This window comes from Toxorhynchites rutilus, chromosome 1 (genome assembly GCF_029784135.1).
Source record: "Toxorhynchites rutilus septentrionalis strain SRP chromosome 1, ASM2978413v1, whole genome shotgun sequence".
Taxonomy (NCBI): Eukaryota; Metazoa; Arthropoda; class Insecta; order Diptera; family Culicidae; genus Toxorhynchites; species Toxorhynchites rutilus.
Window position 1 is genome coordinate 153,355,477 of NC_073744.1, and position 16,843 is coordinate 153,372,319.

The 16,843-nt window shown below is 39.3% G+C and overlaps 1 protein-coding gene and 2 long non-coding RNA genes across 3 annotated transcripts; all 3 read left to right on the forward strand.

Moving 5' to 3' along the window:
• Window positions 1-61: 61 nt before the first annotated feature.
• LOC129762658 (uncharacterized) lies at window positions 62-1,113 on the forward strand. The gene is made up of 3 exons (XR_008740689.1): window positions 62-188; window positions 248-682; window positions 739-1,113. It is a non-coding gene; the product is annotated as an uncharacterized LOC129762658 (long non-coding RNA).
• A 3,143-nt stretch (window positions 1,114-4,256) lies between these two features.
• Window positions 4,257-6,758, forward strand: LOC129776356 (protein Spindly). The gene is made up of 4 exons (XM_055781950.1): window positions 4,257-4,620; window positions 4,677-5,496; window positions 5,554-6,230; window positions 6,290-6,758. Exons 1-4 carry the CDS (start codon window positions 4,392-4,394, stop codon window positions 6,409-6,411), a joined length of 1,848 nt encoding a protein of 615 aa, XP_055637925.1. The 5' UTR covers window positions 4,257-4,391; the 3' UTR covers window positions 6,412-6,758.
• Window positions 6,759-13,228: 6,470 nt separating this feature from the next.
• On the forward strand, window positions 13,229-14,440 carry LOC129762602 (uncharacterized). The gene is made up of 4 exons (XR_008740675.1): window positions 13,229-13,289; window positions 13,350-13,969; window positions 14,028-14,166; window positions 14,230-14,440. It is a non-coding gene; the product is annotated as an uncharacterized LOC129762602 (long non-coding RNA).
• Window positions 14,441-16,843: the final 2,403 nt, after the last annotated feature.

Genomic DNA, 16,843 nt, shown 5'->3' on the forward strand with positions numbered 1-16,843 from the left:
TTTTAAAAGTGTATTCATTCCTTCTGCAAATCCATACTGTCATGCCTATTCCCCAATATCGTCAACGCGGATAGTTTGTTAGTCGAAAATACTGAATAATTAAACAAACCAAATGGCATCACTGGTGGTTCTTTTTTCCACTCCGCTAAACTGTCATCTCAAACAAAAACAAATGGATCATACAACTGGTGAGAATGAAATATATTTCGGCTTTTTAATTATTAATTATTTTATCTTGTCTTATCAGCTATGAATACATTCGACTCGTTTGCTTCCATCAATCGGTAAGTGAGAAAGATGATTTCTCCCATCACCACAGTGCGGATTTCCACTTCTATCACAGCAGCCAACAACATCCGTTTTCCTGCAGCAGTAACCTCCAACCCCTGTTGGCAATGCCGGGGGACAGCATCAACAGCAGCAGCAGCAGAATTTGACCATGGTATGGTATTGCGAAGAACTTTCCCCATTAGAGGTTCCGTGCTTCGCGCACATTCAAAAATCCTCTTCAGACACGAAAACTCAACAAGGAGGTATTTATCAACTTGCTCAGCTGAATTACCACCCCGGAAGAACCCGAATGCACTGATTCCGTAGTATAGTAGAATGAAAATAGGCGAGGTTAGCGAACGTAATCGCATGATATTTTAATGTTCGCATTTTTATCCGGATCATACAACTGGTGAGTAGGGAATTCATTTCTGCTTTTCACTTACTAATCATTTTATTTTGTTTCAGCTATGAATACATCCGACTCAATCAATCGCCGAGTGAGAAAGATGATTTCCCTCATCACCACATTGCTTATTTCCTCTTCTGTCACACCAGCCAACAGCATCAGCTTTCCCGCAGCAGTATCCTTTAAGTCCAGGGTGCTATTCCGGGGAACAGCATCAACAGCAACAGCAGCAGGACCTGGCCATCGATAGTATTTCGAGCAATTTTCCTCATCGGAGATCCCGTGCTTCACGCACATTGAAGAATCCTCCTCAGCCACATATCTGTGTCATCAAGGGCAAGGAGGTATTCATCAATGTACTCAGTCGGATTTGAATCGTCAATCCAGACAACCCGGATGCACCGATTCCATTATATACCTTATTTTTATTATACATGGTTTTTTTTTATTTTTTTTTCCAATAAAATGATTAAAATCGATCAATGTATTTCCTTTTCATTTTCAATAACAAACCAATACAAACATGCAGCAAGCAGTGCTGGAAGCAGCGCTGCAAGCAGGTCGACGCCTTGCACATGTTGGCAAAAAAGTGGCGTCAAGTTGTTCAATGAATGCATATGAAAGGTCGATAACTCGATTGCAAGGTGGCAGCATTTGAGGTCGATTGTTGACATTTCATCGACCCGATCTTGGCAGGCAAAACGGAATGTGGGAATCTACTGAAAAGTATTCGATTAGTGGATGAACGATTAATTTCAAAAATCGGGGATCACTAGCTGTTCACATACAACGCTAGCTGTATGTCTGTCCATGATATAACGAAAAACGAAGAGAATCAAAACAAAATGTTGGTTTTTGCTGCAAATAGCAACCTCGTGATCAAGATGCTGAACTATAGGTATTTCGTTCTTGACACTTTCAGGACATGACGTGAGACGAGTAGCGAGACGTAACTTTCGAAATTATTTACTTTTTGTTTGGGTGTGTGGTTATGATTTCAATGTCAACTCGCTAAGGAAAATAATTGAAGGAAAAAATAAGCAAATATATATTCGTGGAATATAGTGCACAACATCCTTTTGCTCTAGCCAATTACTTGTAACGGCTCTTTCTGGATCTCCTTCCCGGTATATGCACAGCATTCTCCTCCTCCCTGCGCGAAATCAGTGGAGCCACAATCAGCGTTATTTTTTGTCACCATCGCCGTAAGCTGATAGCACTCTTTTCCCCGCCGATGGGAGCCAAACAGAAGTACATTTTGCTTGGAAAGATAGGCGAAAAGATATACTAAAACATCCTTCTGCACAGTTATGATTCGACAATAAAGCGCGAGCAGCTATTTTGCCAACGAATGCATTTGTCACCAAAAGATACGACTTGTTTTGTAAACAAATTTGTTTTTTCACGAGCAATGGCCGAACAGCAATTTTGACATTGCGGTCCACCTATAGTACAACGCCTTGCTCGTGATGAAGTAATTACCGGGTTACCAAAATGATGACCCAGCAAACATTAAATCGCATAACAAGCGTATATATAACATCATATGCCCTAAAATTTGGTTGGCATATAATGCGCCTAACTGGCATATGCATGCAAAAGTGGAGGCCATATACATACATGGCAAATACTTACCGAATTTGTTTGGATGAATATGCAACTTTGACCGGCTATAATAGCGACTTTTGCCATACTCATATACGATTTATTACAGACATAGGAAAAAAACAAATGGCGCAAAATATTTTCGTGAAATGTTTATTATAGCCTCACGAATCGCCATTTTTTTATATGAGTTAAATACTCATATAAAAAAATGGCGTAAAAAATGTTTGTAGAAATAATAATTGTTTGATTGACTTGTGTTGGGAGTGGAATATGAATGTTTGAGATGGCACAGATTGATGTTTGGTGAAAACTGCTCCGATGTGGGTTCGAACTCCGGTCGTCTGGATTATCTGGATTATCGCGCGGCTATCTGACATTTAATTCAACAGCGGTTAATACTTTCGAGTGCATCAGCATTTCATTGACATTTCAATATGATGTAATATGTTCTTTATTAGGATCTAATATGATTCACTGTTTCATGATTTTATTCAGCATGCAACACGATTCACTACAGTACTGAATAGATTTAAATTATACGCTTATACGACACACAAACTGCATCAACGTAATATACGCATATGATGCGGCTTAAATATATTTTACGACAATGTGCATCATAAAATTGATGTTTATTATACCGAATTGCGACTTAATTTGATAATGGTATTTAAAATCGAGTTTTTACATTTAATGCGATTTCAAATATACACGATACATACTTTGATTAATATTATATGCGATTATGATTTATTTGGATTTCTTGTAAGACTTGGCACGTGCAAAATTATACGATTTAATGGTTACTGGGCATCTCCAGAGATACGGCCTGTGCATCAATGGCAAAAAAAAAAAATTGTGCGTTTTCTGCGGGCGCTACACGATTCGTTCAACGTATACTCGAATGTTAGACTCAAACATTTGGCTCGATGAATCGACAAATGTTGTGACGAATGTGCTGCTACACGGTGAAGTGAATGTTCGATTCAAAGCAATCGGCCCAAACAATCGGCGAGTATTTGGATCGAATGTTTATTGTTCTTATTTACCATCAAAAACGTTAGGAAACTGAATGACGATGCGAGTATTCAAATTGCTGCCGTAGCAATTGTACTAATATCGGGCTGTAAATTAAAAATGCTTCAAATCAACATTATTAGAATGCAATATTTCACCGAATATTTTGAGCTGTGAGAATCAATTTCACAGTTCCTTCACCTAAAACTTGTAAACAAACCAATCTGTCAAAGATAGATTCGGACGAATCGTGTAGCGGTGTATCGAATGTCATCGAGTGTCGAATCAACGAATGACAAAAATCCTTTGACTCGTGTCACTCGCGTTGGAAGGTAATCCACAACGAACGGATTACCTTCCAACGCGAATATTCGACACTCGACATTGGAGGTTCGTAGCTCGTCAGTCGACTACACGATGCGTCGAATCATCGAGCGTCCAACATTCGAGGGTGTTCGTAGCATCATGTAGCGCTGGCTTTCCACATCCACGTGGACATTATCTTAATCTCCTCCTACCTCACCGTGGACAAGCGTAGACATTTCTGTACCCCCTACCCCCTCCTAAAGTTATCCACGTGGTATGTAGACAACTCCTTATTAAACATAACCAATGGTTTTAATTTACCGCCATTTAAATTTCTGATTATCAGTTTGACATGCGGTACAATGTACAACAAATTATGTGTGTCTTGCTACGATGATACCTTTACAATGCTAGTATGTCTGTCCATGGTCTTAAGGTTTATAAATCGTATAAACGCACAAATTGTGCGGCACAATAATGAAAACAGAAGAAAATAAAGCAACAATTCGCAACAAAATGAATATTGCATCGAGCTTTATTTGAATTTAATTCAGTTGGACACATCGTGTGTACACATGGTTTTCGTATGAACACATAGATGGCACACCGATCGCCAAAAACTTTCGATCAGAAAATTCATCCACAACAAAGCAAACTGTCATTTCATTATCATCTAAATTTATTTAACGGTCAAAACATTTTGTTTGAAAATAATTGTACACCAATTTAACGTTTATTATTGTGAAAGAAAAAATCACGTATTTAGAATATTTACAAGACAATGAGTGCAAACTGCACGATCATAGCCGACGTTCGGTCTCTCTCGGAAGAGGAACTGGCGGAACAATACCGGCGGTTGGCGGATATGTACCGTGCACTGAAACGAAGCCACGAAGATGAACTGCAGGCCAGCTATGAGCTGCGGAGGAACTATCAGACTGCATCGGAATCGGTTACCTACATGTCGGCCGAACTGGAATCGATTGACTCTGTCCACAAGGAGGAATTGTGTTAGTATTCAATAAACAGTTTTGGGTGAATCGACATCTTAATGGAATATTTTCAGCCAAGCTTAAAGATAAATATATACAGACGCTAACAACCCTCAAGGAATCCAACGTTGACCTTAAGCAACAGAACGTTTCAATCGAGGGAACTGTTGAAGAGCTGCAGAAACAGCTGGAGCAGCTGCGCGAACAGATGGAAGAACAAGAATTGACGAAAAATCGACCGGAAATCGCTACTGGCAATGTGACATCATCGGAAAAAGAAGTTGCTCTCGAGCAGGAAAATGAAGAACTCCGAACAATGGTTACGGATCAGCAGGAGAGAATCGGTTCCATGATGGCGCAGCTAATGAATGCGGAAAGTAAATTGGAAGCTATGAAGGAGGAGCAGGAATGCCTGGAAGACAACCTCGAATCGAAAAAGCAAGAATTAGACGAGATGCGAACGACTTTGGAAGCCACTCAAGACGAGAATATGAGACTTAATTCCCTGCTAGCGTCCCTCCAGTCCGCTCCGGAGGACACCAACCGTAAGGGAAACTCGCTTTTTGCGGAAGTCCACGACCAGCGCCAGCAGCTCATTGATGTGTTGGAGTCTCAGCGAGTGCGCTATAATGAGATGAAAAAGCTGTACACCGAAAGTAGTGTCCATATCCGGCGTTTGAAGCGAGAGAATCGAGAGATGTGCGATGAAATTAAAGCATGTAGCGAAATGTTTTTGAAGGCTGACGAACATTTTCGGGATGAGACCAGTAAAGAGCTCAGTTCAATGAGAGAGGAAAATCAGAGACTGCGAGATCAACTGGCATCTGCCGAAAAAAGACTGCTGGAGAATGTTAAAGACACACGCTGGGTGGATCCGTTTGTGTGTTTCTATAAGTAAGGAAGTCTCTGTTTTTGTTTCTCAAACTTGGATGTAATTGTTTTGTTTTTCAGGAATGAAAGCGCCACTTTCAAGGCTCAGATCATCCGATTGGAAATGGCTAAGCGACTCACAGACGAGGTTTGCTGGGATGCTCAACGTGATCTAGCAAAGTGGCGCTTTGAGGCACTGAAATCTCGATACATCATAGCAAATCGTGAATCGTTGCTGGAGGAGAATAATATTCCTTTCGCTCAGATGACAATCAATGAATCCATAGCCCACATTGACGAAGTGGCGCTAAATAGTGCAAAACCTAACGTTACTTGCAGCATGGGTACCGCAGCGACCAAAACGGATGTCTGGAATTTGGATTTGTTAGCAGATCTGAATATAAATCACACTCCTGTGATCGTGAGCTGCGTGAAACAAACAACTCTGCTGCTTCCCCCTCCGAATGGCCCGCCTTCAGTGCTGCGAAGAGCGGCGAAAGAGGAAGTTCTGACGCCTCTTGCGACTCCACTGGTGACGCCAATTCAATCGCCTAAATCGGTGAAAAAGGATGAACTGTCGATAACCGAAGAGAAGAAGGCGGGTCCTCTGAATTACAGAGATATTGTATATATTCCAAGGAACGCACCTCTTACTGAAAGCTTGAAGAAAAAGGAGTATATTGCAATGGTTGAGAGAATAACGAAGAAAGAGGAGAACGAGACCGATGACAAGGAAAATGTTCCTCGACAAAATACAGGTGATTGATTGATGGTTAAATTATTCAGAAAAGTGTTTTACACAAAGCCCTTTCTACAGATGTCAAGCAGATGTCCCAAACCAAAACGTCCGGATGGGTTTCGGAGAAGCGCACCAAAAATAATGTTTTAATTCGAAGATTCAAGCTGCCAGATAAGAAACTTGATAGCGGAGCCCAGTAGCATTGATGATCAGTATTTCCTTTTCAAGACTAGTTTTATTTCAAGAGATATTTTTGACTTGTTCATATATATTTTATTCAATATCAACTTTTATGCATACTGTTCAATTCGTGTTCTTTCACGAAGTGTTCCATTCCAAAAACTGCGAATTTTATCTATCCGAATTCAAAGGATTTGTGGGCTATCGATTCAAAGGATTTGTGGGCTAGCGGGTTCGTGGCTTAGTATACTAATCGGCGTAGGCCAAGGACTCCCTATCCGCGTTAACGACATTGAGCTTCGTGTTACGAAATGGGGGAGTAAGCATGACAATATGAGTTTGCAGAAGAAATGACTCACTTTTAAAATTAAAATTATGAATGAAGATTATTTTTTCTAAATCAAACTAGCACATCATGTAAATTAAAATCACTTTTGATAGTGAAAAAATATACAAAAATTGTGTCCAAAGATAATTTTATATTATAATGGTGAGGTTTGGTGAGAATATCTGAAAACCCATAGAAAATAGTTTAAATTAGGGTCAGAACAACGCACTTCTAGAAGGTAAATAACGCCAAGAAAAAAATTTCATTCAAATTTTAACAATTTAAAACTGCCTTAAGGCCGACTAATCTGATAGAGAATATTTGGCCTCACACAAACTAATGTCGTATCCAGATGTCGGCACCATTCTGCCTTCAACGCGAATTGACCCGCATGAGTGGGATATATCCAATGTCCTGGAAAAAATGTAATGAATATGGTCGAATTTCGAGCGACATAGCATGCGCTGCCATAACTATTTCGCAAATAGTGACGTCAGTCGTTGTGTTTATCTTTGATTGCCCACCGCATCCATGTGGAAATGGTATTTTCAGGAAGCAATTTATCAATTAAAAACGTACATTTTTGTAGTGCTCCCGCTGAAAATGAGACTAATGTGATAGCGTGGAGTGAATATTTGTGAAATCACGTCGAAAAAGACGGATCAAAGTGATATTTCCATGTGCCATTTTCACTCCCCCACGATCATAGAAACAAACGAAGTTTCATTATTTTACCGTTATGAAGTTGATGGTTCGAAGGCTTTCAGTGTCGGTGTGTATGTTGTGAGATAATAATCGCCCATCAATCAAAATTTCACCGAAAATGTTACTGCTTTCGAGAACTAAGCATACGACTGCTCTCTGGACCTTTTTACCACATGAATAATCGAAATAAGCCACGATATAATTGTCATCTGTTAAAAAACAACCAGTTGAATGACTTCATGAGAATTTTGGCTCAAATTATCATGCAACCGTGAGTACTTTCAACATTGTTTTGTTTCTTCCATATACATTCTATCTTCTTCTTCTTCAATGGCACTAACGTTCCTAGAGGAACTTCGCCGTCTCAACGTAGTATTACTTGCGTCATTTTTATTAGTACTTAGTTGAGATTTCTATGCCAAATAACACGCCTTGAATGCATTCTGAGTGGCAAGCTTTAGAATACGCGTGATCACAGTGCAAGTCGGAGGAAATTTCTTTGACGAAAAATTCCCCCGACCAGAACGGGAATCGAACCCGAACACCCGGCATGTTAGTTATGACGCTAACCACTCGGCCACGGGAGCACATTCTATATTGAATGCAATTAGTTACGACACGATATTTTGCTTGCCAATACAGATACACTTCGCCTACTGCTCCACCTCTATAAGTACCTTATTGGGTTATATCTATGATGTAACCGCAAGGTTGACGTGGGACTGTCGCACAGTGGTCCCTGAGAAAATTTAGGCAGCCAAAACTCAGATTTTTGAGCTAAAAATCCAATTTTGGGTAGACTGGGGTTTTCGGATACGCTGAGTTCCTTTTTTAACTCTGTTTCATCAAAAAACCCAAAAGTGGGGAGGAGCAAGGGGGCAAAGTTCAAAAATTTTCGTTCCTATCGTGTTTGGCATCAAAGTGTATGTTTTCGGACACGCAGTGTTCGCAGCTTATATTTTGTCACATCTCTAGCTTGTGGAGTGGTAATAGTCAAACTGAGAACACAATTTATATTAGAAGTTACGTTATTCTGAGAGGAATGGTGAAATTTTCACGTACACTGTACCTGTTTTTGCAGTTTTTCTTCGTTTAGTATGATCGTTACGTTCTTCGTAATCTTTTTCAGGCTCCCTCTTAGAGATGAACCATTTTCACTATTCGGTGCCGCAGTCACTAAATAACATAAAAAATATTTTAACCTATAAAATATTTTGAAAGCATCATTCATAATAAGAAAATACTACAATTAACAGTTTCTGAGAGAATTACAAATATCAACTTCAGCCATGCATCTACTTTATTTGAAAGTCGGTCCACCATATTGTATATTCTTTACTAATTTGATAACAATTCTCCCATTTATCTTTCGTAGAAGCGCTTGCAAAGTTTACGAAAAGTTGGTTAAACTTGTTTTTCCTAACACAAAGTCGTATAATGAATTCCTCACGGGAGTTGAGGCAGTTTTACCCTGCCCAGTTGTTCTTAAATGATCGAACAAATCCTTATTACATAACTGGGAGGTCATATCTACAAAAAATTATTCACATTATTAATAAAAAGGCACAACTTCAAATAACAGTTATTTCCAGGCCCCGGCCAATAGGATATCAAGGCGACTAGAAGTATATCCTAAGGTGGGCCAACATGCTAAAACCACTCTTTAGCCATCTTGGAAGTCTACTGTGTTTTGTTTGTAACACAATACGCTTGTGCCCAAGCTCGCTCGTGATTAGTCTGTCTCTTTCACGCTTCAAGCAAATAATTCCCCTTCTGCTTTCTTCTGCACTGTTTTCATATAACGCTCCCCTAACCAACTTAGTGACGAAACGGCCTCACCTTAGGATATACTTCTAGGCCCCTTCGAGGATATGATCCGCGATTCAAGATGTGTTGTAAATTCACGGCTTGCAGAGACAAGGCTAGTTCTTTAGCGAGTAAACATTTTTTTTTATGACGTCATCCGAATTGCCAGTGTAAACAGTCGCCAGTTGTATTTTGTTTTCCGACTTACGCGTAAATGTTCCTGAAATGAAAAATCGAAAATGGTTCAATGCGCTGTGAGCGGGTGTATAAATTATGAAAATGACATTATCGGACCAAAAAAAAGATTCTTTCGCTTTCCGAAAAACCGAGAATTATGTTCTTTGTGGATAAATGTTTTATCAAATTATTCATTGTGTTAAATATAATCAACTATATTATCAACGCACAAACTTACAAAGCACGAAAAATAAAAAATAAGAACACATTGTTTACTTCAACGACTCAGATGACGTCACTAAAAAATGACTAATCCGGAGTAGCTAGCCTTGTCTCTGTAAGCCGTGTTGAAAATTCAGCTGTCATTGCCAAACTATCAAACTACTCGGTGAGCTGAAGGCAGATCTATGGAACAAGGTGCGCCCATTCGCTAATCATATTTAACTCGAAACAATCGTCAAATTCGTGAAAATTTAAAGAAAGCAGTTTTGCAACTTTAAAATTTGAATGGAGATTCTTAAGTTATTCGATTACTTAAAACACGACGCTCTCTTAACCATTTAGCTATAGATTTCACAACACACAACATTTACAAAAACTCGTCATTATAATATAAAACCATCATAATACACAATTCCAGTTCAATATTACGTAATACTGTATTGCATAGAATACATATTCGAAACAGAAAAGTAAATTTTCATTCATTATTTTTCTGCGGGGAAATGCGGTGCAATTTTTATAAGTCCATGCCTCAGGGTCGGAATACGCTTTATTATTTGCGTGGGGAAAAACCTCGCGTTTTGCTACGTTGCCTTACCACCCACTTCCTTAACCTACACTCATCTGGAAGGTGAGTTGCGACGACTCGATGTTCTGGTTGTAGAGAGGACGGTTCTCCAAGTTTTATTCGTCGTCTTTCGGAAAATCGCGAACTCCCGTACTTTTTTTTAAATTTCCGCGAGCATTCGCGGATAATCTACGATCGCACCTTTTTTCCGCTCTTCGAAACCTTATTCCCCGTCTTTTCACCAAACTTCCGTCCGCGCAAACAATTGCCCTTTCGACGCGCGAAACTCTTTTCTTCTCTCCAGTCGACCGTCCAGCTAAAAGGTTTTTTTTGAAGTCCTCCTTTATACTTATTTAATCGTGGTCGTCAACCTCTTGACCCGGTCATTACCCTTATGATCCCTCACTCCAGGTTCGAATTTCCATGCCAATGACATCTGGTTGCGGGTGTTGGCATCTTCGGTTCAGGGCCGTGTATCAAGTCGTGACGGTGCAAGTGAGGCGTGAAGCGGTGAAAATTCACGCAACCCCACGCTCAGCTTTTTCCCGACGGTGATTTACCGAAATTCGCGAGCTAAAACGCGCTAACTTCGTGTGTCTCACATGTTCACCTCCACGAACAGTCACAACGAACTGAATTTTGAAACTGACAACAAATGCGAATTATCCGTTAAAAATGCATTATAACATAATGATATAATGAGCAAAAAAAAGTCGTTCAAAAACGTCACCAAAACACATGTTAGAAAAACACGCGCGAAATAGTGGCACCGGCGAGCATGCGAAATTGGTATCTTATTCCGTTGTCACGGCAATGATGCGCATACGGAATGGGGTGAAACACGTGATCCTCGATGACTCGAACATCCTGGAATAAGGGACTATAGGATTTTTTCTTGTTTATGCAATTTCATTTTTTTGGGTTTTGGCCGCCTATATTTTCTCAGGGACCACTGTGTGTCGTTGGCTTAGTAACTATTTGTTTGTATTGTTTAAATTATTGATTGAACGGAACAATTTTCGGATTCAATTGAATTCGACATATTTGATTTGTGAGCCATGCCATGTAACACCAATTCATACATTGTAATAGATTATGTTCTTCGTTACAAGTAAAATTGTTGACAGAATTTTGCGTTATGTTATGCGTAGAAATTCAGTGAGCAGAAGATATGAAGGCATATCTTTCAATACAGTCATGAACAACCGAGTCAAAGCGTTGTTTTCGTACCCGTTTTTGCAGTTCGTGGTGGACACACATTTCGGAGTGCAAAAAAACATGCGGGTACAGAAGTACCCCGGCTTGCATGAATCATCAACTTAAACTTTTACTTTTTATACTATAGAGGCTTCAATTTGAAAGTTCGTTCGCCTCTAGTATCTGAAATGACAATTAGACTCCTCAGTTTAGGAGCACGTTTTAGGGAAACATAGTCCGGTCTGCACAAAGGCAAGCGAGTACAAAAGTACTTACCGCTCGCACGTATTTGCCAAGCAGTTTTCCCCAGGCACCTTGATTTTGAAGTTCGAGTTAGGGAAACACATTCCGGTGGGAACAAAAGTACCCCCTACTTGGTGGAAAACCGTAAATCGGGCCAATCAAAACGTGGCAGTTAGGGCGTTCAGATAAGGCTTGACATTTTTCAGTTATTCAATTGTTCATCTCATGAAAAAAAAAAATTATTAATTGTGATGGATGCGTAGAAATCCTTCATATCAGAATTTCCTATCAATTGATGCAAATAATTATGAGTTATCAAGTTATAAGCATTAGAAATCTTCCATTTTTTGGAGTACAAGCCGAAAACGGCAAGTGGCGTAGACGCATGAACCATGAGTTACACGAAGACGACTAAAAAAACGACTTTTTGATAAAGTATCAGCCACTTCGGCTCTCGTTTGATAGGTAAGGTAAGTAAGATGCTGGATCACATCTTCAGGGTCAGGACGTCATGGCAAAATTAACACAAGCGAAAAAAAATTTTCCGTTACAGTTTTTTTTTAATTTCCGTACTTTTCCTCGGACACCCTCCATAAAAGTTTGGACTCTATGTTGGTTAACTTCAGCGGCCATATTATTTCACGATTTATTCATTCATGTAACATTCCGAGTCACATTCGCACCCATTGCCACGGTATCACTGAAGCACCTCTCGATTGTAGTGGCAGCTTGTCAAATTCATTTTTTCTCGATTTTTCTTTATCCCTTTTGTTTATTTTAGGCTCATTAGCATTTTAGCTGTAACTGAGCCGAATTTTAATCGTGTACATGTCACATGTTTATCGTATCTATAATAAGCACATTACACAGTTGCCATTTTCGGCGTAAGATTTTTCTATCTGTTCTTCCATTATCCAGTTAGGCCGGACAGCGGAGACAGTTGTTGATCATTGTTGAGTTATTTATAGAACAGCAGCCCGATGTGTCTTGCAGAGCAGAGCAGTTGTATGGATGAATCGATCTCCATCGCTGATGATTGTTGCGTGGACGTAGTTACCCCCAACTCGATTTTTGACGAAACTTTTTTTTTTCGAGATAATTCATCAGTCCATATATAAACCGCGAGGAAATAATCTTCAAACGATAGCAAGAAACATTTTCTAGTTGCTTCGTGAACTACCGTATATTTTATCCGAATTACTTTATTGAGGCTCGATGTTTGTTTACTTCACGTTTACTGGCGAACATTTAATATGAACGTGAATGTGAACAAGAACATTCTATTCATCACGATTTTCTGAGTTGTTTGTTCGCAATGTGGTTCACCGTGAAATGATCGTACTATTTCACCAAATGTTCACGTTCATGTTCTGAACCAGGCTTTACCTGCAGGAAGATTCAAAGAGAAAAGAGGGCGAGTCATGATGCTTCATGACTACCAAAGCATGTGCAGCTATGATCGATGGAATTTTACCCCGCCTTTCCCCCCATAGGCAGCACTGCCTATAGTTTCAGCCATAATTGTACACGATTACTTGTACAGAGTGAAACGGCATCACTGATCGAGTCTTTTCTCTTTCTCTCATGATAATGACAGTTTGTTCAAAACAATAAAACGGAGAATGGAATGGATCGAGAATCATGTTTCGTAGGTACGACAAGATTTGTTGTTTTTTTTTAAATATCAATCATGATGAATTTTGTGTTTTCAGCTTTTCTGAACAACATTACAGATTGGAAGACCTGCATAATGCAGCGAGCAAAACACAGCAGCAGCAAGCAGTTGTTCGACTTATTTCATGGATGGGCCCCCACGAATCGGATATTTTATTTCGAAGAAAAATAAATGAAAATGCAACAGTTGCAGACGAAAACGGCAGTATTTATTTGTCGATGCTCGGAAAAATAATATGCATCCTGAACATATCCGTAAAGTTATTCGTGGTCATAGTGATATGAAGCAAACCGTGCAGAGAGCTTTGCAGTGATGAAATTGTATGCTAACGTTCCGGTGCTGCATCATATCGTCTCGTGATGTGCGGTTAGAAATAAGACCGATGCCGTTCCAACGAATCCAACTGATATACTGATAGCGTGTAGGAACCAGAACAATTGAAGGTTATCAAAATTGATTCAAGGTCAATTCCTGCGAACATGAGTGAACACCAGTTTTTGACTGAAGTGGCGTGTTTCAACACAAAAAGTAACCACCACCAGCTTCGCTATGTGGATTTACAAACGGATCCTATATACTATGACTTTCATCATGACATAGTCTCCGGATATTGTTCATGGGAGGTCTAAATGTTCATCTATTACCAAGGACCGTTAGGTATGAGCATTGGTTTCTATCGTTGTCACATATTTAATCGATTTATGTTTTGTTTCAGTATTGAAAATTGGAATGATTGCGATAGCATTTTGTCAGCCCATTCGCGCTAAATAATTGCTATTTGTGTAATAATATGCTAAGATGTTTATATTATTGTGAAACTCTCAAAAATATTTCGAGATAGTAGAGCGGTCTTCGTAAGTTAGGTGATTTTGTTATAGATAACGATTTATAATTGTTATATTTTTCATATTGCCCAGAAATCATTGATTCCTTCATTCGTCGTGACAATACGCAGAATACCAGAGGATGTCACGGATTGATATTATGGAACTGATGTATTGTAATACTGGACGATATTCCGGTAGGGAACGATCGGTAGACAATCAAACAAAATAGTAACGAAATTAAATTTAAAAATAGCCATGCAATGAAATGTAATGTATTTGTACATATAATAAAATGAATCAATTCCATCCACTGTCTGTTTGTTTTACTTTCTATTTGATCATACTTGAAAATAAATAAAGTCATAATAAGGGTCGAGTAGTTTCGCATTCGGTCGACGTGGTGCCAGATTGGCACAGTGTTGGCCCGTATTTGGTTGTCAAACACGAAGGATAGTTCGACAAAATCATTGCAAAATGGCACGATGTCGGTACCGATGTCGACATTATTTTCTGGGACCAATTTGGCACAACAAAATAGAGTGGGTTCCTACACAACAGTTGTACGTTCGCAGAATCGTTCGAGCACATCATACAAGGTCGACTTAGCCACTTTGGTGGTTTGGTTTGGTTTCGCGATTTTAGTACTTCACGCAGGATTTTCAATGTGGATCTAAATTCATTTTTTTTCTATCGGCTTCCGTCCTGCATACCTTTTTCAAAGCAAAACAAATCAACGTGAAATTTTTACCGTCTAAAGATCCAGGTTTTCCAAAAACTTTGATGCCAAAAAAAAATCAGATCCGTCTACTACGATCTCTGCTATAAAATGAACAGTGATTCCAAATTCTAAACGAATCAAACCTTCTTCTCATTAAAGTCAATCAAATATATATTTACCATTTTAGTCAACATGTATGTTACCTTAAATGGTCACCAACATATGTTTGGTAAGTGTCAAAGTAGTAGGAGTAGATGATGGTCTGAACGAATCGGAAAATAGAGAATAAGCACTTCTTATTCGAGTGCTTGAAGCGAGCAGTTCTTTTTTTTTTATCTTAATCCCCAGAAACAGAAAACAACAACCATTAACTAACATCACGACGTTCTAGTTCTGCTTCATTTTCGAAAAAATTGTAGGAGGTTGTGTCCAAGATACGACCGCATTGTTGATGTAGAACTACGCTGTTATTTTATATAAGTCGCTTGTTTATACTTTCGGATATTATTCTATAATGTTGTGAAATTTTCGAAACAACTGCTTAGTAGAATAATCTTTGAAATTGTTTTTCATTGTAGAATCAGTTGACGATAGTTGATTGATGATTCATTCTTGCCCTTGCAAAACAATACACTAGCTGATCGTATATCGCAATTTATTTCATGTCAATGCATTGAAAATTTACCTCGAATGCTATTCCGGTGGCCTTTTTCGCAATTGACATAGACTCGGCTACAGTCGATTATATATAAGTTACACCAGCACCATTATTCCACATATCATAACTACATCAATATATCATTGGCACCGAATGGAAACAACAACAATGACAACACTTGCAAGTATCAAATATCATGCTACATGTTATTTATATTGCCTCAAAGCAATCGAACCTCTAGACATCGTTCGTACAACGTAAACCAAGCGCCAAACAAGCGTTCGCCATAGCATGCATACAGAACCATACATTGGTGGCTTGAATCTAATAGGAATACAAATACTTCTCATCATTTTGCGCTATTCTCAAAAGAAACGCTTTTGTTAATATTACTGGCCTCAAAAAAAGTTGCGTTACTTTCTCATGCTCGAGAGAAGCGCAACTGTCACCCTTAGTGGAGGAATTTTTGCTACTGGTAAGCGAAACCTAATCACATACAACACTCCAGAACGACATTTACTTTCTTGATGACTAAACAAGCGAAATAAATTCTTTTTGTTAATATCAACAACCTCGAAAACAGTAGCAATGCTTCATTATGATAAATATTAGCGCAAATGCAATCCTAGTTGACCTAAACCTAAATAACTTATAACATTCCAGTAATACATTCAAGATGCTTGGTATTCCCCAAATATTTTTTTGGAGCATAACCTTAACGCCTGCTTCGCCATAACGTCAGTTTAATGCATTGATGCATTCTCAAAAGCACCAAAGAAGCCATTTACATTTTCAACCGACGCACCGAAATCGCCTATTTTGCTGTTGTTCGTTGCGGTGTCACACTCGCGAAGGCTCGGATCAGTGCGAGCGCTTTTCACTGCACCAACATCGCGTGCATCATTAGATGACGCTTAGATGACCTCGACATTTTATTGCCCCTGGCAATGCGTTCGTTTTTTGCAGGGCTCGAGCCTGTCTTCCTCTTCTTCTTGCTCATCACACACTACGTGAAGCGTCCAATTTATGACGCGGAAAGAAAAACACACGATACGAATAACGCGAAAAACGAACAGAAAAAGCAAACGACGATATCCAAGTTGGATTACCACTGGTGGGGTCCAATATTAGATCGAAGCGCAGCGAAAGCAAAGTGTACCGGATTGCTCAACAGTCCGATGCCGAATGAAAGTTTGCCTCAGCGAGATCCACTGTTTATATTCAAGGCAAATATTCCCCTTCATTCTTCTACTTTTCCTTTGTTCACGGCGATTTCAAATCCTACGATTTCCCCTTCGTTGGTCGTCGATAAGTTGCTCGTTATTGAC